Raw genomic sequence first — 24,056 nt, 5'->3', positions numbered from 1 at the left:
ACGAGGTGTACTGATCAAAATTGATGACGTAGAACTAGAAGGAGACCTGATAGAGCTAGAAATCAAATACTTCGACGTGATACTGGGCATTGATTGGCTAGCAAAGCATGGCGCAACCATCGATTGTATACATAAGAAAGTGATGTTCGAAACTCGTGACGGTCAGAAACTAAGTTTTATGGGAAAGGTATTAGGAGTATGAACACCTCTTATTTCATCTCTCAAGGCTCAAAGAACGATTGAAAAAGGATGCCACGCATTCTTAGCAAGTGTCACGGATGTCGCCAAGGAAACACCACTAAAGCTTGGAGACGTTCGCATCATAAAGGAATTCCCAGAAGTATTTCCTGACGACTTACCAGGGTTGTTGCCTATTAGGGAAATTGACTTCACAATCGAACTAGTACTGGGAACCAAGCCTATCTCAAAGGCACCATACTGGATGGCACTTACCGAACTCAAGGAGATAAAGACGCAGCTACAAGAACTCTTAGACTTGGGTTTCATTAGACCAAGCCATTCGCCATGGGGAGCACTAGTTCTATTTGTGATAAAAAGGATGGAAGTATGCGGATGTGTATAGATTACCGCGAGCTGAATAAGGTGACAATTAAGAACAAGTACCCGCTACCCCAGATCAACGACTTGTTTGATCAACTCCGAGGAGTGACCGTGTTTTCTAAGATTGATCTACGGTCCGGGTATCACCAGCTCAAGGTACAGGAAGAGGATATTCCCAAGACAGCTTTTAGAACTCGTTATGGACATTATGAGTTTCTAGTTATGTATTTTGGTCTTACCAACGCTCCAGCCGCATTCATGGATTTAATTAATCGGGTCTTCAAGGATTACATGGACAAATTTGTCGTAGTGTTCATTGACGATATTTTGGTGTACTCCAAGGACAAAGTCGAGCACGAGGAACATTTAAGAATGACCATGTTGTGACTGAAGAAGCATCAACTTTACGCCAAGTTCAAGAAGTGCGAATTTCGGCTTTCGCGTTCCTTGGCCACACAGTATCCAAGGACGTAGTTGTTGTAGACCCAACTAAGGTAGAGGCTGTGAAGGATTGGCCAAGACCTAAGAATGCGTCAGAGGTTAGAAGTTTTCTGGGGCTAAGAGGCTATTATCGAAGGTTTGTAGAGGGCTTTTCTAAGATAGCCACTCCGCTTACCAACCTGACCTGGAAATAACAAAAGTTCAATTGGACAAATAAATGTGAAGAGAGCTTCCAGTTGCTCAAGGATAAGTTATGCTCAGCACCAGTACTTTGTGTACCGGCACCCAACGACAAGTTTGTAGTATATTGTGACGCGTCGAAGCAAGGTTTGGGTTGTGTGCTGATGTAAAATGACAAAGTAATAGCCTACACCTCAAGAGAGCTAAAGTAACACGAGCAACGCTATCCAACGCACAATATGGAGTTGGCAGCAATGGTCTTCGCATTGAACATCTGGCGCCACTGTCTTTATGGAGAACAGTGTGAGATTTATACAGACCACAATAGCTTAAAATATTTCTTCAGGCAGAAGGAGCTCAACATGAGGCAGCGCACGTGGTTAGAACTAGTAAAGGATTATGACTGCGAAATCCTATACCACCCAGGAAAAGTAAACGTAGTTGCTAATGTGCTAAGTAGGAAGAGTTACGGAAATCTAGCAGCATTATACGGAATAGAAAGGTCGCTACAGCAAGAGATGATCAATGCCGGAATAGAAGTAGTTTTTGGTAAACTGGCTAACTTGTCCATCTAGTCAAATCTGTTAGAAGATATACAGATTAGGCAAGGACATGATGACACATTAGTGGCACATATGGATGCAGTCAAAGAAGGCAAGGCCACAAATTTCTCTATATCAGGGCAAGGGTTCTTGAGATATAAGGGTCAGGTATGCGTGTCAAATAACTATGGAATTAAGATGAAGATTTTAAAAGAGGTACACACTACCCCATACTTAGTTCACCCAGGGTCGACCAAGATGACTCACGACCTTAAGGCACTATATTGGTGGCCGGGAATGAAGAAAGACGTAGCAAAATATGTGTCCAAATGCCTAGTATGCCAGCAAGTAAAAGCAAAACATCAGCGACCTACAGGCTTATTGCAACCGCTTAGTATTCCATAATGGAAGTGGGAAGATATAGCCATGGACTTCGTGACAGGATTATCACGAAAAAATAAGTAGCATGACTCAGCTTAGGTAGTAGTAGATAGACTAACAAAGTCAGATCACTTCCTACCTGTCCAGACTACGTACACAGTAGACTAGTACGCAGACATCTATGTTCATAAATTAGTACGAATGCATGGAATCCCTAAGACCATAGCATCTGATAGAGGATTGGTGTTTACATCGAGATTTTGGGGAAGCTTGCAGCAAGCTATGGGTACCAAGATAATTCTTAGCACGTCATTTCATCCTCAGACCAGTGGTCAATCTGAGAGTACCATACAAATTTTAGAAGATATGTTGTGCGCTTGTGTGCTAGACTTCGAAGGATCATGGAGTAAGTATTTGCCACTTATAGAGTTCTCCTACAACAATAGCTACCAGTCAACGATCGGGATGGCACCCAATGAGTTACTTTATGGAAGGAGGTGTCGATCGCCATTACATTGGGACGAGGTAGGAGAAAGGCAACTTCTTGGACCCGAAACTATTAGAGAGGCTCAGGATGCAGTGGCGCTGATTAGAAAGCGTATGCTCGCTGCTCAAAGCCGTCAAAAAATTTATGCAGATGCCAAGCGGCGAGATGTGGAATTCAAAGTCAGAGATCAAGTCTTCCTAAAGATATCTCCTATGAAAGGTGTGAGCGGTTTGGGAAGAAAGGCAAACTTAGTCCCCAGTTTATAGGTCCTTTTGAGATATTGGACAAGGTGGGAACAATTGCATATAGATTAGCCCTACCGCCGGCTCTAGCAGATAGCCACAATGTGTTTCATATCTCGATGCTGCATAGATATGTGTCAGACCCATCTCACGTCCTCAAGTACGATACAATAGCACTCCAGAAAGACTTGAGTTATGAGGAATGACCGATTAGCATCCTAGATAGAGGGATGAAGGAATTATGGTCTAAGAGGATTCTGATAGTCAAGGTCCTATGGAGTAATAGTTCTGAACGTGGGGCAACATGGGAGTTGGAGGGAGACATGTTAGCATGATATCCAGAATCATTTGGTAAGTAAATTTCAAGGACAAAATTCTTTTAAGTAGGAGAGAATTGTAGTGTCCCAGAATTTGTACTTAGCTAGATAGTAGTAGTAGTAGCTAGTGGTAGACTGTAGTATGTTAGTTTCCGTGGATTTGGTTCAAGTCGAGACTTAGTTGGAAACTCATAGCAACAGTTATGGATTTTATAAGTTTAACCTATAGTTTAGAAATATTAATTATAACATAAGGTTTGATTAATATTGTTGGTCCTAGAAATATTATTTATTACAACCTAAGGTTTAGATAGAATTATTAAGAATGTGACACTTGTCATAATCATGTTTATTAAGGGTTTAAGTATTATTGATGAATATATTAATTAAAAGAAAGATTTAGAAGCTCTAAAACCTTCTAGCAGCTGTTAGGATCACGTTTTGACTCAGTCAAAGTTGTTTAATCAATTCAAAATATGCTGAAAAAGTGTAAATACGTGTTTGATATATCAACGTCTGTCGATATATCGCAGCTATAGGGGCTGATATATTGCCTACGGGAGATATGGAAAACAAGTCGACTTCGTACAAACGAACGAACGGGGCTCAGGATATAGGTCTAGGCAATATATCGCCCAGGGTAGGCGATATATCGCCCCTGGCACATATTTTTGGAAGCTTGAGGATTATAAATTTAAAAACAACCTTAACCACTTGGACCTTCCTTTGAACGATTTTGACCGAGATCATGGCATCTGTTGAACGAAAATTCAAATGTTTTTCATTTTATATTCATTTATTTATTCAAATTAATAGGGTTAGTTTCACTCCTTGAACTCTATAAATAGGACCTAGTACTCAGCCATTTCCTTCATTCTTCAAGCATTCTTCAGAGCCTCCAAGCTGCTAAGGTTATTATAGAGAGAAACACTTGGGTTTTGGGATTAAAGTTTTTCCAATCTAAGCTTTTCCTTAAGTTCATTCAAGGTATTCTTATCCTTAAGTTTAGTTCTTCATAGTTTTTTAGTTTTCTTTTATTTTCTTTCAGATCCTAACTCTTGTTTATGATTCTTAGTTAGGTGTTTATGTTCTTTGAAACTTAAGGCTTTCGGTAAGTTTTCACTTTGATGGTTTAGTTCTCTTTTTCATCTCCTTTTTCTTTAGAAACTCATGGGTTACTGTTGATTTTAAGAGTGTTCCAAATCCCGTTCTAGTCTCCATATCCCGATTTTTGGTAAGGAAAATAGGTTAGATTATATGTGTTTATATGTTTATGTTATGATATGTTTTATGCTATGATATGTATATGTATAAATTTGTTTTGTAGTCGCTTGGGCATATGACTTGCTTAGATAGCAAGCCCCAAGAATTTATGTTGTAGTCGCTTGGACATATGACTTGCTTAGACAACAAGCACCAATAATTTTTATCATTTTCATGGTTTAGAGTTATGATTTACCTTACCTCGATTAGTAGACAAAGGACCTAGATGGGTTATCATATACTATAGTTGTGATCTAACCTACCTCGATTAGTAGACAGAGGACCTAGAAGGTTTTATCACATGCCATTTTAATGAGTTAATGGCCATTAATATTGTAGTCCTATATGATATACGTTTTTATAGTCATATGTTTTATAGTATATGTTTATGATATAGTCTTATTGTTAGTAGATTTTTCTTGCTGGGCATTAGGCTCATTCCTTTCTTTTTAGCTTGATGTAGGAAAATGAACATGGAAGGCAGAAAGGATTCGTGGCAGCTTGGCATGTGTGTTGAGGATGAATGTATTGAATGGACTGCTGGAAGATCGAGGGTGACATTGTTTAAAGTCTTTTAAATTATGTTTTTATGTATTTACGCACTTAGTATTTAAACAATTAATTTAAAGTTTATGTTTTATGTTTTATAACAATGGGATCCCATGTCATATCACATTTTATATTTCATACCATATTTTGTATTTCGTACAATATTTTGGGTTTTAAATAAAGTTATGTTATTTCATATGAATGTATTTCAAAATAGTAGTTATGTCATAGTAGTTTTTAATGGTCTGAGGTCTTAGAAATAGTTGGGGCATTACAGACTCCCTCTGCCAAGTAGGGCCCCTCCTAGTTGGACCTAGGACCCCGACAGATGGGTCTCGCTTGTTGAGGAACATGCGGCGATGAACGAGATCGCCAATGGAGAACTTTGTGTCCTTGACCTGAGCATTGAAGTAGCGAGCCACCCTCTGTAGGTAGGCTTCCATCCGCAAGTTAGCTTGCTCTAGCCTTTCTTCGATGATGTCTAGGGACTCTACAAGTAGTGCCTTGTTTTGCCCTTGATTGTAGTTCATTCTTCTATGCGACGTGATGTCTACTTTAACGGGCAGCATAGCCTCACAGCCATAGGCAAGCGCAACGAGCATAGGACCATAGTACCTCTAGAAGTTTGTCTAACCAAGCTCATTTTGCTTCCTCTAGGCATTTTTTTAGTGTATCTTTTAGGGTCTTATTGATGGCCTCTACTTGTCCATTCGCCTGGGGTGTGCCACTGTTGAAAAGCTCTTCACAATTCCATGTGGAACATAAAAGTTTGTGAAGTGTTCGCTATCAAATTGAGTTCCATTGTCAGACACAATCTTGTACGGAAACCCATAACGAAAACTGATATTTTTCACGACAGATTCCAGTACCTTCTTGGAAGTGATGGTCGCCAATGGCTCTGCTTCATACCACTTAGTGAAATAGTAATGATGAACACTTCATACTTGACTCCACCCCGTCTTGTAGGAAGTTGGCATATCATATCAATCCCACAAACTGTGAAAGGCCATGAGCTTTGCATCTGCTTTAGTTCGTTCGGAGGGGCTCTTAGGATTTTGGCGAACCTCTGGCCTTATCGCACTTTCTCACGTACTCCATGGAGTCCTCGTTCATGGTAGGGAAAAAGTAACCTTGCCAGACTACTTTCTTAGAGAGGCTCTGCCCCTCAGCATGGTCGCCACAAAATCCTTCGTGAACCTCTTGCAACAAGGTTCGTACCTCCTCCTTGGTAACACATCGCAGTAGTGGCATCGAATGCCCTCTTCAATATAGGCGACCGTCTTGCATGACATAGCGGGGTCCTTGGTACAACATCTTCCTTTCCAAGTTGTTATCCGATGGGAGGACACCATCACTTAGATATTTGACGATGAGGGTCATCCATGTTTCTTCTTTGTCAATTAGCAATGAAGTGCTATGATCACCACTAGTGGCATCGCCAAGGGCATGGTCGCTAGTAACGTGGTCGTCGATGATGAGGCTGCCAAAGGTGTGGTCGAAAATGACGTCGTGGCGGGGCTGATGCTGGGCACTGCTAAGAACTCGACTGGAATGACATTAAGGGTCTCCACATCTCTTGCGCTCGCTAACTTTTCTAACTCATTGGTGTTGGAGATTTGTTCTCTAGGGACCCGTTCAATCATGTAGCGATCAAATTGGGCAAGCTTGTCTTTGGCTTTGTTGAGGTAGGTGGTCATGCATAGTCCAGAGGTCTGATACTTGCCAAGGATTTGGTTGACCACCAGCTACAAGTCACTTCTAATCATTTGGCACTTAGCTTTCAACTGCTTTTCCATGTGCAATCTCGCTAGTAACGCCTCATACTCGACTTCATTGTTTGTTGCAGAAAAATCGAACCTTAACTCACAATGGATTCGATGGCCTTCCAGGGTTGCTAAGATTAGTCCTACTCTGTCATTGTGTTCGTTGGAGGCATCATCAACGTAGACTTGCCAAAAGTCTTCCCACAGTCGTTGGTCGCTATCCATAGCCTCCATTGTCGATTGCATTCAACTATGAAATCAAAGAGGGCATGTCCCTTTATCGTCGTCCTTGGTTAGTAGGTGATCTTGAACTACCCTAACTCAATGTCCCATTTCAACAAGCGACCTGAGGTGTCAAGCCACTGCAACACTTGTCGGAGGGGTTGGTCCATTAACACCTTGATCGGATGATCTTTGAAGTACGGTTGCAGCTTTCAGGATGCCAGCACCAAATAGTGAGCAAGCTTCTCCATTTAAGGGTATCGAGCCTCGACATCTATCAATCACTTACTAACATAATAGGCAGGATGTTGTACATTACTCTCCTCTCGAACTAGCACCACACTCAATGTGTGGTCAGAAACGGTTAAGTACAGGTACAAGTCTTTGCTGTTGACAGGTTTAGACAGGACGGAAGGTTGTGCCAAGTGCTATTTTATTGCCTGAAAGGCCTACTCACATTCCTCTATCCATTCAAATTTCTTACTTCCCCTAAGGAGGTTGAAGAACGGAATGCACTTATTGGTTGACTTTGAAATGAAGAGACTAAAGGCAACGACCCTCCCAATCAAGCTTTGTACGTCATTCATTCATTTAGGTGACTCCATCTCAATGATGGCCTTGATCTTGTCGGGGTTTGCTTCGATTCCTCTAGAATTGACGATATACCCTAAGAACTTTCCGTAAGCGACTCTGAATGAACACTTCTGTGGGTTCAGCTTCATGTTGTACCGGCGCAGAATGGTGAAAGCCTCTTCTAGGTCAGTTACATGCCCCCCAGCCTTCTTGGACTTCACCAACATATCATCGACGTAAACCTCCATATTCTTTTGGATTCGTTCCTTGAACATCTTGTTGACTAGTCGCTGGTAGGTGGCTCTAACATTCTTTAAGTCGAAGGGCATGACCCTGTAGCACTACATGCCCATATTTTTCATGAATGGCGTGTGCTCTTAATCCAGAGGATGCATTGCTATCTGATTGTATCCAGAGTAAGCATCCTTGAATGACAATAGCTTGTATCTGATGTGGCATCAACGAGTTTGTAAATCCGAGGAAGCAGAAAGCAGTCCTTGGGACACACTTTGTTAAGATCGCTAAAGTCAATACACACTCTTTAGTTACCATTCAGTTTGCACACAAGCACTGGATTAGCAACTCATAGGGGATAGAAGGCCTCTTGGATGAAGCCATTCTTTTCCAATTTATTTACTTCTACTTTCAGTGCTTCATACCTCTCGGCATCTAGGGATCTTCGCTTCTGGCAGACTAGAGGTGCCTTCGGGTCTATGTTTAGGACGTGACTAATGACCAATGGACTAATGCCTAACAGGTCGATGTGGGACCAAGCAAAGACATCTTGGTTTTTTCTCAAGAAATCAATCAAGTCGGCCTTCATGTTGCTATTCAGGTTCTTCCCAACCTTCACCTTCCAAGTGGGGTCGCCATCCTTCAATTCTACTTCAAGCTCTTCAACCGGTCCAACCAGTCTCTCTTCATTAAGTGTTTGGACTTCCGGTCATCGGCGGAAGGGCACCGGCTCTATGGTCATCGTTGCTGGCCACGCTACCTCTACAGTCGCTGTTAGCGACCAAGCCGAGGGTGGCCTCACCTCCCACGAAGCATATTTTCGTGGCCTAGCCCATCAAGGCCTCGCCTATCATACTTGTCTCAATCATCGAGATAATCTTCTCTTCGAATAACTCCTTTATACCTTGAACTCCTTGGTCATCAAAGATCATGTTGGCGCAAGCGACGCTTCCCTTTGTAGCTTTAATGATCTAAGCATTGTAACATTCACGCGCCTCTCATTGGTTTCCTCTACGCACCGGATACCTTCACTCGTGGGGAACTTAATGGTGAGATGCCAAATAGACGTTATGGCACGTAGATCAATGAGTACAGGAAGTCCTAGCATGACATTGTATGTGGGCAAGTCAATGCCAATGAACGTCGCCATGCAAGTTGCTCTCCGAGGGGGATCGCTAGAGTCACCGAAAGCTTGGTAGATCCAATAGGGACCAAGCCTTCACCATTAAACCCATAGATCATGGTTGAGCACGTCGCAAGGTCGTGAACGGAAAGTTTCATTTTATCAAAGCATGACTTGTATAGTCTATTGACGGAACTGTTGTTGTCAACTAGGAATCTTAGCACCTTTAGGTTAGCAATCAGAGCTACGATGACCATGGGGTCGTTATGCAAGTAGTGGATGTCTCTTTAGTCTTTGGTGGTGAAGGCAATGTCATCACTCCGTCTGTCTAATGTCGCAGCTCACGTGCATTCCTTTCCTATCACTTACTACTTGTCCTCGCGAGGTGTGGTCCTCCACAAATCGTGACAATAATAGCTATCACTTCTTGCACCTCGCCTACGTGGGTGGCGACCGCAAGTAGTTTGGAGGCACCTGTTGCCTTTGTGTAGTATCCGCCTTTGCATTTTATGGGTATTTTAGTAATTTGGCTTGTGAGGGAAATTTGGTAATTTATGTTGATACATATGTGGATTTTTTTTTCTTTTAAATTTCATAATAATATGTGATTTATTTAATGATTGTGATATGTATATGTATGACAATGGAAAAACACGGTTCCTTCGAGTATCATGGGCTTAAGTGCCAAAGATATTGGAAATTAGGGGTTGAAGTACAATTATGAATGTTGTGGTAGAGATTGTATTTCCATAAGTTAAAATTATTAGTTTAAGGGGAAATTACTAAAAAGGCCTTTATGAATTGACAAAAAGGCTTAGATCAAGGGTAAGATGATAATATGACATTAGTGACTTATTACCGATAGAAATAAAGAAAGATTAGGGTTTTGATCATTCTAATGGTCACCCTCTCTTTCATGCTCACTCACTTATAGATCAAGAGACATATATCTTTCTTGATTCAAAAAATTTAAACACGTATTGAAGCTTGAGGATCTTGGATCAAAGCACACTTGGTGGTGTAGAAGGGTTGTGGAGGCTTGAACAATAAGATCTAGACTTGCTAAAGGATACTTGAATGGAACAAGGAACATGTTTTGGAGTGTTGTTGGACATGAGGTAAGAAGAGTGGACACCGCCCGCAGGGTGTATTGTCGGCATACGTAAGTGTGGTAACTTTGTATGTTATATTATAAATTATGTTATAAGCTATGCTATGAATTATGTTGTGAACTATGCTATGAATTATGCTATGAACTATGCTATGAATTATGTTATGAGTTACATTATTAATTATGTTATTAGTTATGTTAGGAGTTATGTTATGAGTAATTCATGTTGTCTATGACTGAGATGTGTGTGAATATGTTGTATGTTTGTGTGACATGCTTACATTATGAAAATGCATGCTTACATTAATTCCTGCTTGGTTGCACAACTGGCCAGAACGGCATCGGTAATACGTGTTATGGGTTGAATATGTTACATTAGGATAGGTTATGTTATGCTATGCTTATTTTATGCTATGTTTAAGTTAAACTTGGTTAGGTTAGGATAGATTATATTAGCTATGATTGTGTTACGATATGATATGGTTGATTATGGAACTTTGAATGTTAAGGTATCGACTATGAGTACTTTAGGTTGTAGGTTGTAATGATAAGAATTACTTTATGTTTATGTTTTATTTATTTTTTTATGTTTTATGTCTTATATTGTTGGGCTTTGGAGGTGGGGTCCTATATAGCTCTTCTTGATGGGCGTTAGCTCATGGGTACTATGTGTTGTTGGTAAAGGCATAAGCGTAGTTGATGAGGCAATGAGTTGGAGCAGGCTCGGTCAAATGTCTGCATTTCGTTTACAGTTCACTTTGGGCTCAAAGGGGTTGCTACTTATGCATGGTTTTAAAAGTCTTCAAGTCATGGTTATATGTTGAGTTTTAATAACTTGTACTTTTACCCACGATATGCATTTAAAAGATGGTTTATTTTAAATAACGAGATCTCGAGTTGCATGTTTTGCAAAAGATTTCATATTTTTTTTCAAATGAGTTTCGATCAATGTTTTGTTTTCTGAAAGAAATTTATGAATATATTAATTTACTTAAATATAGATTATTTCGTTAATGTCGAGTCATTACAATTTGTCTCCCATTGTTCTCGTTTTGACATTTGCGGAGATCGACATAATGGGCCACATGTCCCTTTCTGACCAGGAATTCTATCTCATCTTTTAGTTGACGACATTCATTAGTATCATGGTCATTGTGGTAGCGACAATACTTGGTCTAGTCACGTCTGCTTGGATCCTTCTTTATCAAAATAGGTTTTTGGTCTGGTCACCATGAAGATATCTTCATGCATTTGGGCCAAGGCAGTGTAGTTGGTGAAGCACTACTTGTATGCGGGTTGTCTTCCCTCCTACTTTGGCTTCTTGTAGTCTTGCCCTTGCTTGTGGGATACTTGGTGATTGCTCGCTCTCTTGCCGTGATTGTTGTTCTCACTACCCTTCTGGTCCTCGCCACTCTTTCGGACATCGTTTCCAGTCTTTGTCAGGTCCACATTCTTTATCGCCTCATCTAGCTTGATGAACTTATATGCATGGTCCAAGAAATCATGCATCGAACTGTTTCCCTTCTTGGTCAAGTTGTTCCACAGAGAGCTCTTGACTGTGATGTCGAACATGATCGCCATTAGCCGTCCCTCGTCTTCGACAGTCTTGGTACGTGTGGCTTCCTCTTGGAACGTCATGATATAGTCCTTCAAAGTATCCTTCTCTCCCAGCTTCAGGTTGGCGAGGTGGTTAGCCTCACGAGGATGGACGCATGCAACATAGAACTGTTGGTAGAAGTCTTCAGTGAGTTGTTCCCAAGAAAAAATGGATCTGGGATAACACTTCTAGAACAATTACTTCGTGGCACCGACCAACGTGGCCGGGAAATCCTCGCATTGCATGTTTTCAGACACCTTGTGAATTTTCATTTGAATCTACAAGTTGTTGATGTGCTCCAAGGGATCTTCTTTATTGTCGTAGGTTGCCATCAGTGGCATCCTAAAGTTGTCAAGTAGTTGTGCGTCGACGATGGCGAGAGAGAAGGGGCTCGCCTTTCTTGGATTCAAATTGGGCTCGCCAATCTTGGTCTCACCCATCTCTCTGATCCCCCTTCTCAGTTCCTCAATCTGGGCAAGAAATGGGTCATTGGCGACCGGGGCCTCTCGGCCATCAACGACTGGAACACCTTGAGCGTTGGCAACTAGAGGTAACCCATGGTGGTCTCCTTGCTCTTCCTTTCAAGTGTTCAGATGGTCATGCAAGTTACATTGGCTCTCTGTGTTCTAACCTTGAGTGTCAACTTGTCGGTTGTTCAGGTGTCTATGCAGGTCAGGCTCATTCCTAGGTCTCGCTCTTTCTACAAGACGTGTAAAGATGCAACTGGTGTGAGCGTTATTGGTGTCTACCCCTCGGCTATGTGGCAGGCTATGAAGTGAGCGGCTAGTTGAGCCTTCGCCATGGTCCCAAGCCTGGGGGGATCACTATCCTCCTTGGTTTGGAGGTCAAGGAGGTCGTCCCATCTGGGACTGGGATCTTTAGGGATTGGCGGTGCTCCTGGAGTGACAAGTGGTTGATTACTTGACTCTTTCTCCATCCAAGGCACGGGGCTTCCCTGAAGGAGCTTGGAGACTCCTTAATGCCATGCATATGGACGTCTCGAAGGCGAGGGTCGCCTCTCGTTTTCACTACTCCATGTCTTGTCATTGGGTAGCCATCTCAACTACAACAACAGCGTTCATGGTGTGCAACCGTGCAATCTCTTCTCTCAGGGTGGCGATGTCCTCCTATCTCGCCTCGGCATGTTGGGGGATGTGGTCACCATTGCCTTCATCCAGGTTTTCACAAGGGTCCTCCTCAATGTTCTACGGTGGAGGAGGAGAATTTGGTGGGGAAGTAGGGTCATTCTCTTTAGCTGAACCACGTCTAGGTGCCATGACCAGTGAAGGGGTGGACCACCTTGGGTGGTAGGTGAGAATATCTCACTCGGAGACTCACACTCTCAATTAAAGTAGCGAAATGTTGACCCATTTTTTCATTAACTTTCACAGAGCAATAAATGAAGAGTTGTTTTGTGTGTAATACCTCAAAGCGGATCTTAGTGATGAATAGTGAGCTAAAGAAAAGAGAAATAAATGCAGTAATAAATGAATGAGGCAAATATTTATAGTGGTTCGGCAAAAAAAATCACACCTACATCCACTTTAGTTAGTATTATTTATGAACTTTGACCCTTCAAGAAAAATCCAAGTTTAATCTTGCTCTTGGGGCAGTTATAGTAAAGGAGAGTAAGAGCTCTCTCCGAAAATGATCAGTTGCTGACTTGTTCCCTCTCTCAATTGTTCGACCTTTGTTACATTTCAGTTTGCACTATTTATAGTCACGGAGATGGGAAGGGCTGACGGTGGCACCTTATTTCCCGATCAAACTAAATTTCAGTACACTTAACTGGAGACAGGTTTGTGTCTCACAGAAAATGGTAATATGATGTGTCATGTTCATTTAATGGTTGAAGCACACTCAAGTGCAGAAAAAAATTCAGGTGGTGAGGCCCTTGGCAACCGGAGAGGGCTTGGGGGCCAACTATGGTCGATGGCGACTTTAGCAGATCCTTGTGATGTGTGTTTGTCCAACTTGTGCGTCTGGCAAGGGTGATTGGCTAGGGCCATTTTCTTCTTACGATTGTTGTTGGTGTGGCCATATATGGATCATTTGTCTTCACCCAATGGGAGAAGTAGGTCAGTCTTTGTGAGTCCTACCTCTTTTTGTGTATCAGGGAAGTAGCGAGGGCCACTCCTCATGGTGGCTAGTGCTGACTGTTGTGTCCCAACACTTTGTCTTGACACATCATCGCTTCGCGGGGCGCCATGTGAAAATGTCAAATTTTTGGTATAACACTTTTAAATTTAATTTACATCAAATGCATTAGACCATCTCCAATGCAAGATGTAAATTTTGTGCCAAATTTGGCACAAAAAATGAGCCAATGCTATATTTGACTCAATATTTGCAATTGTGCTCCAAGGCACAAGATGCAAATTAACTAAAAAAATCAACAATTCATATAATATTTAATGATAATATACAATAATTAATCTTTTTTTCATTTTTATTGTAGCAAAAAGTAATATGGTTAGTCATTAATTGTTAATTAATAAATTATTAGCAACATGGTAGATAAAAAAAGTGACATTCATTGTTGAGCCAAATTTGGCTCATGCTATATCTTGTGTCAAATTTGACACACTTTTTAGAATACCATTAGAGTTATACTTTTGATCAAATGTGCTAAATATAACAATACACCACATTTTTAGCACTCTATATTTGGGCCAAATATAACATTGGTTCATTTTTTGAGCCAAATTTGGCACAAAAATTATACCATCCATTGGAGATGGTGTTAGGTTGGGTGAGCATTTTTGTGTGCGAATCTCTTGACATAGTATATACCATTATTTGTTTTGTGATGGATTTTTTGTGATAGAAAATAATATGCCATTTTAAAATATATTTAACTATCTTTTTTTTTTTTTTTGGTTATTGTTGATTTTGTTGGAAAAATTAATGAGAAAAGCTTCCAACTAATTCCAATTCTATTAATATTTGTTGTTCTATTAATCTTCAAATTTCTATTTATTTTATTCATAAAATTATTTATGTAGGATAGTTCTAATTTTAGCAATCAACGAGAAAGTATGAAGAGACAACAACAAATTTCATATTTTTTGGGTACTAATAAGATGTTGTACAAATTACTTTTAGCGTTTGCATAACCATTTTTAATAGTAGGATTTTTATATACAAGTTTTGTAGATCCAGATTATGTGGTCCCGTTTGTCAAATTTCTTTTGGGGTCCATTTTCTTCATAATTAGTTAGATTGAGAAAATACTTCATCAAACTTTGTTATATGCATTAAAAATATTTTTAGCATTTACTAATTCCCACTTGTACAGTTTCTATGATGAATGACAATATATATATTTTTTTTAATTTTTCACTCATTTTCTACTCTTATGTTTTTTTAGAGGGAACATAGTACATGGAATTGATTTCTATAATTATCAAAGATTTTGGTGACCTAAATCAATATTCCACAAGAAGTTTAATATCAACTTTCATCCTTAGCTCTACACAAAAAAATTCAAAAATTAAAACTCAAAAGATATGCCTTAAATGTCCACTATCATACAATAAATGATGACTTACCCCTCATTAAAAAAACTTTATGCAAACACACAAGATTGAAGCAAAAATTCAAATTATCCACAATAAATACAAACATAATTTAAATAAGAGAATCATCCTGACCCTTTAAGTTGTGATGTTTTTCAAAATATATATGAAGTAGGAAAACATTAGAAGTGACATTGAATTGTTTCAATCAAATTTATGTTATTCTTCATATTAAAATTTGTATTCCTACTTACAAACTGTTGGGGGAGAGGGAGATTACACCATCAAAATTGAAATTCCGTTTTTTATGATTACCAACTTAATTATTCAAATTAAATAATTAATTGTTGAACTGTTACAGAAATGTTTAAACAGACACAAAGATTGTTTGAACAGAAACTAGATATGTTTGAACAGAAACTAGATATGTTTAAACAGTTTGTGACCAGAAGATAAAAACGAACATAAGGTAAAGAACACACAAATTTTTACGTGGTATCAGCAATCTTTGCAGATTGCTACTAGTCCACGAGGCCACGCCCAGAGAATGAAATTTATTAGAAGAATATCTAGACGATTACAAAACCAAATTGACTTGTACAAATAAAGACTCCCTCTTGAATTTGTCGCAACTATTGTAATCTAAACTCCTAATCAAATTTCTGAAGTGCTAAGATCTTGAACTCCCTTCAAATCATAACACTTGCACTTTTCCTCCCGAAAAGTGACTCACGAACAAGACTTCTCCCGAAGCTTGATGACCAATGTCCAAATGTGTTCAACCTGCACAATTAACACAAAGAAAACAATACAAAAGTACACTGTAATAAACCACTAAGAACTTGCTGGACTCAAGTTCTTCACATAATAAAAAGTCTCTCTAAAACTTGAAAAATATTTGGAAAATAATACACCAAGAGAGATGATCAAAAACCAACGACCTAAGAATGATTATATACTTTTTAGAATCCCTTTAGGTCGTGGAAAACAAATCAAAAACCAATCAGCCAATAAATGGAAAATCTTCCAAAACAGGAAAGTCAGAATCTGTTCAAACAGACTGGCAATCCGTTCAAACAGATTTATTGAATCTGGACAGTTTTTAAACCAGTTTCCCTAAATAAATAAGAAAACTATATATACTTTATCTCTGCAAGCTGTACACGATTTCTGGACAAAATAAATCAGATCAAAAAAATAAAATAAATACCAATAATTTCCATTTCAAGAAAAGATATTATTTTATAGGAAATTATATATTTATTTTATTAACAAATATATAATAATCTGATTAAAGAAAGACACATTTCAACAAAACAGGAAACTACCCATTTTCGAAATTTACCACTCAATATTACAAAACAGGAAACTACCCATTTTGAAAATACTCTTTTAATTAATTTTGTCAATATTGTCAAATATGCCAATAAAGGATTTTACAATCTCCCCCTTTGGCAATTTGATAGACAAAATTAATTCAAAAACCTGCAACACAAATGTTAGTGACAAGTAAAGAGAAAAAACTCATCCTGAAAACATGCATTAACTTATAACAAACATGTAAAGAGACTAGACTTAACTCCCCCTCAAAATAAGAAGGTCCAGAGTTAAACAAAACAATAAACAAGCAGGTTTTGGAAAGTATATACTCTCCCCCTTTGTGTCTTTCAAAGAAGCCAAAGAACAATAAACCATAAAACAAAAGAGAATATCAAAGTTTAATTGACAAAAAACTAAAATTAAACGACTGGATCTTTGGATAGAGATTGAACAGCCTCCAACACAGAACGTTGCAGTCCTTCAATTGACATCACTCGAGCAGTCAAAGAATCAACAGAGGCTCGAACAGCAGCTATTTCTATTGCAACAAGTCCTGAATCTGTGGCAACAGAGGAGGAGGCATGAGGAATGTCATCCGAGGCCATCTTCAGAGATTGGGGCTTGACTTTCTTGGTGGATGGAGCATCAGTGGCTTCAGTAGGAGGAGCAGAGGCCTTGTAGGAAGCAGCAGTAGTGGGTGCCACCAAGTCTTCTTGATCACGTTGGAGATCTTTTTTCTGCATACTCAACACTTTATAAATAACTTGAGGAAAAGGAAGATTCAATTTTTTCCTATTACCTTTGCGAAACCCAATGATTTGATCATGAATAACCAAAGCCAAATTTATATCAAGACCGGTCCCCACCTTGTACAAAAATGAAGACATATCAAAAGAGATAGTGGCGGTGTGAGAAGTGGGCTTCCAATTCGTTGTGGCAAACTTATGGAGGACAGCATAATTGTAGGTGAGATTGGAGACCGAGATGACTGTATTAGATGGCCATACCATTTTTTTCCCTACCAATTCAGTGATAACCGTGTCCTTGTCAAGAGAGGAAACATCATCATCATCCTCGACATCAAGGGGAAGATGCAAAGCAAGGGCAATGTCTTGAGGAGAAAAAGAGAACCAATGGCCCCTAACAAACACTTTATTATACATAGAAGATTTAGGTTCAATAATTTCATTAGTAAGATTGGCATAGAATTCCTTGACTATTCTATCCACAAAACTAGTAAATATAACCAAAGAACCTGTCCATTTTCGATCTTGAAGCATTGTTAACACACCATAAGGCCGATGATCACTCAGGACATAATTTCTCTCAATGATAAATTTCCTTTGAGTATAGAGAACCATATCACGAGCATTATCATTATAACAAAAAGTTGAAGAATAAGGTTTGAAATTTACACTTGAACGTTTTGGAGAAGGTGTAGGATCAGAAATAGGTCTCTTCCCTTTAGCCTTGGATGACAAAGGAGTTGCAATTGGTTCTGAGTCAGGCGCGGCTTCTTGTTCAGAGGGGACAATGTCTTCTTTTTCTGGCTCATCAGATTCAACCTCTGATTCTGCATTGTCAGGAACCGTTTCATCAGATAAGGTGTGGTATCACGGGTTGCTTCAGATTCTGACTTTTCTTCCTCAGGGTCAGATTCGGAGGATGACAAAGAAGGAGGATGAGCCTTCAATCTTTTCTTGGCAGTAGTCAAGGGGGAAGAAGACGTGTCCAACCCCAATTTCCTTTTGGGAGTCAAAGAATTTTTCTTGGACTGTCTCGGCTTCAAGGGCAATTTGAGCAACCCAGCAGCAGCAGCTTTGGAAGAAGATGAAACAGATTCTGATTTTTCCCTAGCCGCCAGAGACGAATCAATCGGAAGAGGAGATGGGTCCTTGGCTCGAGAGGGCACCACCACTTCAGATGGTGGTGCAACATCGACAATGTCAGCTGAGATATCTGGAAACACCATGGGGTGTTCATTAGAGAGGGAGAACACCTTCTTGCGTGCCTTGGATTTGCAAGTTTTCCCAACAGATGTGGCAGCTGCTGGAACAGATGGAGGCGCTGTTGACACAGATGGAGGAGGCAAAGGAGATGGCACCTTTTGGGATTGAGAAGTAGGAATCTTCTTGGAGGAAGCACCACAAGTTCTCACCATTTTTTCTTCTCTGAAAAACAGAAAGCACTTAAAAAAATGAGAGAGAAAAAAAAATAGAAGAAGAAGAGGTGACTTAGAGAGATCGTGGGTGAGAAGAAATAGGGTAATGGCAAGCTTTTTGAAGACAATACTTACCCAATTTGGACACCCACGACAATAAGAGGTTTCCCTTTCTTTTTTTTTTTTAAAAAAAAATTCTTTTGATGAAACAATAAAAGGAAACAACCTTTAATACACACGATCTACATACAACTTACCCCTTTTTTTTATTTTATAAAAATAGAATATTTATAAAATCCCAATCTAAAAAAAGTAACTAGAAAAAATTAACCCCACACGATCTGCCTATTGGCCTTTTCCCTTTTTTTTTTATTTAAAAAAAACAATTCTAAACAAGGTACAAAACAATAAAGATACAAATCATGGTATTCCAAATTAAGAAATAGGACAAAATAAATTCCTTGGAGACAAATAATATATTAAATCACACAAAATAAATGCATAATTTCACATAATTACCACAATGATTCGGTCCACCAAGAATTTCCTTGTCAAAATTTATTTATTTATTTATTTATTATTATTTTATATATATATATATATAAATGCACAAAAATAAGAAAACTCAACCTAAAATTTCTGCTTTGATTAATGTGAGACATCCTGATAAGAATAAAATCAAGCAAATGAAAATAAGTGTTAGTGTATACCATGGATAAGAACACTTGTGAAAATAAAAAATTAGAAAGAACATTCGAGAGAAATAAGCCACAATTCAGTCACAAGCACATATTCTTAAGTGAATTAATCAACATGTATGAGTCTTACACACATTTTTTATTTTTTATAAACTGTGTACAATTTTTCTTGCATTGTTTCAAGCATAAGTGTGTGACAGTGCATGCAAGGGAACATTGCCCAATGACAAATAAGTCTTTTTCGAAATTAAAGTAATTGTAACCCATGAAGACGCTGTCACACTACACCAGTGGTTGCCCTTTTCTATGGTAGCGTATCCTCTTCATAACTCTGAATTACAAAGTTCCAACTTACTCAAAAGGCGGCTTTCACACACTGATGTAGGTAGCTCTAATCTTTCACAGGAGCTTGAAACAATGCTACACAAAAGGAAGCTCAAACATTAAACATTGATTAATTTACTCGAATATGCCTAGGAGGAATTGATTAAATTTCTCTCAAGAATATACAACCAAAGGTTCATAAACACAAGTCAGATTATCCAACTTGACACACAACAAAATTTTCAAATAGATTGACTATTTTCTTAACCTTAAATAACACACATTTGATCAAGTGGTCAACACCATAATAGGAAAATTTAAAGAGAACAAACCCCCAAAGATTTTCGGAGGAAATCAAAGCGAACCGAATCAAGAGCTTTAGTGAAAATATCAGCAATTTGTTTGTGTTTCAATATATTCCAAGACAAGAACTTTATTTTCAACTAATTCTCTTATGAAATGATGATGAATATCAATATGTTTAGTACGGGAATGTTGCACAGGATTTTTTGAAATATTAATTGCACTTGTATTATCACAAAAAATAGTTAAAGTGTCAAGATCAAACCCATAATCCATCATCATTTGCTTCATCCACAAAAGTTGTGCACAACAACTTCCCGCTGCAATGTATTCGGCCTCAGCTGTTGAGAGAGAAATAGAATTCAGTTTCTTGCTATGCCAAGAGACTAGATTGTTTCCCAAGAAGAAACATCCTCCACTAGTGCTTTTTCTGTCATCAGTGTTACTTGCCCAATCAGCATCACTAAAACACACTAGATTAGGGTTAGTTTCTTTTGAATACCAAATACCATAATCAGCAGTCCCATGAACATATCGAATGATTCTTTTGACAGCTGTACCATGAGACTCCATGGGATTTCCTTGGTACCTGGCACACACACCTACACTATAACTCAAATCAGGTCGACTAGCAGTGAGATAAAGAAGGCTACCAATCATGCTTCCATATAGAGTAGGATCAACTTTGACACCATTTTCATCTTTGGATAGCATCACAGTCGTTCCCATTGGTGTTTTGGCAATTTTTGAACTTTATAGGCCAAACTTTTTCACCAAGTTCTTAGCATATTTGCTTTGAGAGATAAATGTGCCTTCATCTAACTGCTTGACTTGCAACCCTAAGAAATAGGTCAATTCTCCCACCATGCTCATTTCAAATTCCTCTTTCATTTGTTTCACAAATACCTGCACCTCATTGTCAGAAGTAGAACCAAACACAATATCATCAACATAAATCTGAGCAATAATTATGTTAGATTTAATATTTTTGATAAACAAAGTTTTATCTACTCCACCCCTTTTGTATCCATGAGAAACAAGAAATTGAGAGAGTCTCTCATACCAAGCCCGAGGGGCTTGCTTCAAACCATATAGAGCTTTCTCCAATTTGTAAACATGATCAGGTGCATGGGGATCTTCAAACACCCTTTGGGTTGTTCAACATATACCTCTTCATTCAAGATCCCATTGAGAAATGCGGATTTGACATCCATTTGGAACAACCTGAAACCAATCATGCAAGCAATAGACAATAATAATCTAATTGATTCAAGTCTTGCAACAGGTGCAAATGTTTCATCAAAGTCTATTCCTTCCACTTGTGTGTACCCTTGTGCCACTAATCTTGCTTTATTTCGCACAATTGTACCAAATTCATCAGACTTATTCTTGAAAATCCATTTTGTGCCAATAATATTGGTATGCAACGGTCTTGGCACAAGGATCCAAACTTTGTTTCTAAAAAATTGTTCCAATTCCTCCTGCATAGCTTTAATCCAATTTTCATCAGTTAAAGCTTCTTTCACATTTTTAGGCTCAATTAGAGATAAGAAACAAACAAATTGAACAACATTACTAAACCTTCTTCGTGTTACCATACTGTCTTTTGGATTTCCAAGTATTAAATCTGCTAGATGATTTAACTTAACTCTGGTTGATGGCTCCTTTTGGACTTCATCCAAAATAATATCTGGAAATTTCTTTTCTGTCTGTCCAGCATCTGTTTCATCGGATTTGCGATCTGTTAGAACAGATGGACCAGGCGTTGCAACAGTAGTATCACTGACAGAAACTTCTTCGTGTTTTTCAGTAGGTTCATCAATAAACCTATCAATTTCTTCCTCAGTAGAAAACTCAGAAAAATCCCTGGAATCATCAATAACAACGTTAGCCGACTCCATCACAGTTTGGGTTCTCATGTTATACACACGATAAGCCCTACTGTTAGTGGAGTATCCAATAAACACACCTTCATCACTCTTAGCATCAAATTTACCAAGATTTTCTTTATCTCTCAAAATGTAACAAACACATCCAAAAACATGAAAGTAAGCCACACTTGGTTTCTTACCTTTCCAAATTTCATAAGATGTTTTAGATGTACCTGGACGAAGAAAAACACGATTTATGATATAGCAAGCAGTGCTAATTGCTTCTGCCCATAACTGTTTGGTCAATTTTTTGCTATTTAGCATCACTCTAGTCATTTCTTGAAGAGTGCAGTTTTTCCTTTCTACAACTCCATTTTGTTGAGGAGTTTTGGGAGCTGAAAACTCATGAGAGATACCTGCAGACTTACAAAAATCATCATAGACAGAATTCTCAAATTCTTTACCATGATCACTTCTTATACGAACAATTTTTCCAATGTTGCAATCTTTTTCAACTTTTAATTTCAAGCAAAGAGTTTTAAGGTGTCAGATTTTTCTTTCAAGAAATCCACCCAAGTATATCTAGAAAAATCATCCACACAAACAAAAATATACATTTTCCCATTTAAACTCTCAATTTGAATTGGACCCATAAGATCCATGTGAAGCAATTCTAAAACTTTCGAAGTATTTATGTCAGAAACACTTTTATGTGTAATTTTTAATTGCTTACCAAGTTGACAACTCTTGGACTTACCATCAGATTCTTTACCTAGCTTAGGTAAACCACGAACACTCCCTGCATGTGACAATTTTTCCAAGGTTTTGAAATTTATGTGACCAAGTTTAGCATGCCACATATCAATGTTATTACTCACAACAGATTGACACATAATAGATGGCAGAAGAGTGTAGCAATTGTCATTAGATCTATAACCTTCAAGAACATTCTCACCATTCTTGTTTAAAATAAAACAATTCTCTTTATCAAAGTTAACAGTATAACCTTGATCACAAATTTGACTTATGCTTAGAAGATTAGGTTTAAGACATTCCACAAGTAACACTCTTTTGATTCTAGGCAACCCTTCAAAGTTAAGAGTACCCATACCAAGAACATTACCTTCAATTCCATTGCCAAAAGTAACAGACCCACAATGCATAGGTTTTATGTCTGCAAGAATAGACTTGTCACCTGTCATATGTCTTGAACAACCACTGTCAAAATACCAAAAATATGAAGAAGCAGATCTATCATATTCACTAGTAAAACCAGCAAAACAATTATTCTTTTTGATCCATATTTTCTTTGATTGAACTTTTTCCTTTTTTACTCTTTTGAAATTATCAAAATAATTGAATTTTTCAAAATATTCATTTTTGGAAAAATTCATAAGAGTAAAACACTTAGGACGAATATGACCCTTCCTACCACAAAAATGACAGATTGGAATTAATTTTTCGAACTTACCATTGGATTTACCTGCTGACTGTGTCCTTTCTGTTGGAACAATCCGAGTACCGATACAACAGATTTCAGTGAGGATGACACAGGAACATCAGACGATAGCATCCCAGCCGAGATAAAGACAGTTTTCTTTGATTTTTGAGAACTTGAAGCACCAAGTCCCACATGACTTCTTTGACCTGCATTCTGTATATTCTCAAAAACAGTTGAACCGGGGTTAAGCATTCTAACATTTTTCTCAAGAGTATCCAAATCTTTAGACAACTTATTAATTTCAACATTTTTTGAAATTATTTCTTTTTCAAAATTTTCATTTAAATCAGTAAGTTGTTTAATTTCAAAGGATAAATCTTTATTTTTGCTTACCAATGACCGATTTTCAGAACACACTTTCACCCATAAACCATACATCTTTTTGTAAGATTCACTCAAGGACTCATCATTCAATTCAGATTCATCACTATCAGAATTTTCTTCATCTTTTGAAACATTATTCAAGCAAACAATTTTTTCATTTTCAGATTTAGAAACAGGTAAAATAGAAGTGAGAGCGACATTACCTTCCTCATATTCACTACTTTCAAAGTCATTATCACTCCAAGTAGCAATCATACCTTTTTTGTTCTTTTTCAAAGTGTTTGCACACTCAGACTGGATGTGACCAAATCCCTCACATTCCCTGCACTGAATACCCTTTTTATTAGTTTGAAAATGTTTAAGAGAAGAAGGATTACCTTTTGACATCTTGCCATTGAATTTCTTGTTTCCTATCTTATTCATGTATTTTCAAAAATTCTTTGCAAGCAT

The 24,056-nt window shown here is 38.3% G+C and overlaps 1 protein-coding gene across 1 annotated transcript; it reads right to left on the bottom strand.

Moving 5' to 3' along the window:
• Positions 1-16,843: 16,843 nt before the first annotated feature.
• On the bottom strand, positions 16,844-18,585 carry LOC133827174 (uncharacterized). The gene is made up of 2 exons (XM_062258822.1): positions 18,042-18,585; positions 16,844-17,997 (listed from the first exon to the last, which is right to left on the bottom strand). Exons 1-2 carry the CDS (start codon positions 18,583-18,585, stop codon positions 16,844-16,846), a joined length of 1,698 nt encoding a protein of 565 aa, XP_062114806.1.
• Positions 18,586-24,056: the final 5,471 nt, after the last annotated feature.

This window comes from Humulus lupulus, chromosome 1 (genome assembly GCF_963169125.1).
Source record: "Humulus lupulus chromosome 1, drHumLupu1.1, whole genome shotgun sequence".
NCBI lineage: Eukaryota > Viridiplantae > Streptophyta > Magnoliopsida > Rosales > Cannabaceae > Humulus > Humulus lupulus.
Note: the sequence above shows the minus strand (reverse complement) of the source record. Positions and strands in the feature narration are given on the sequence as shown.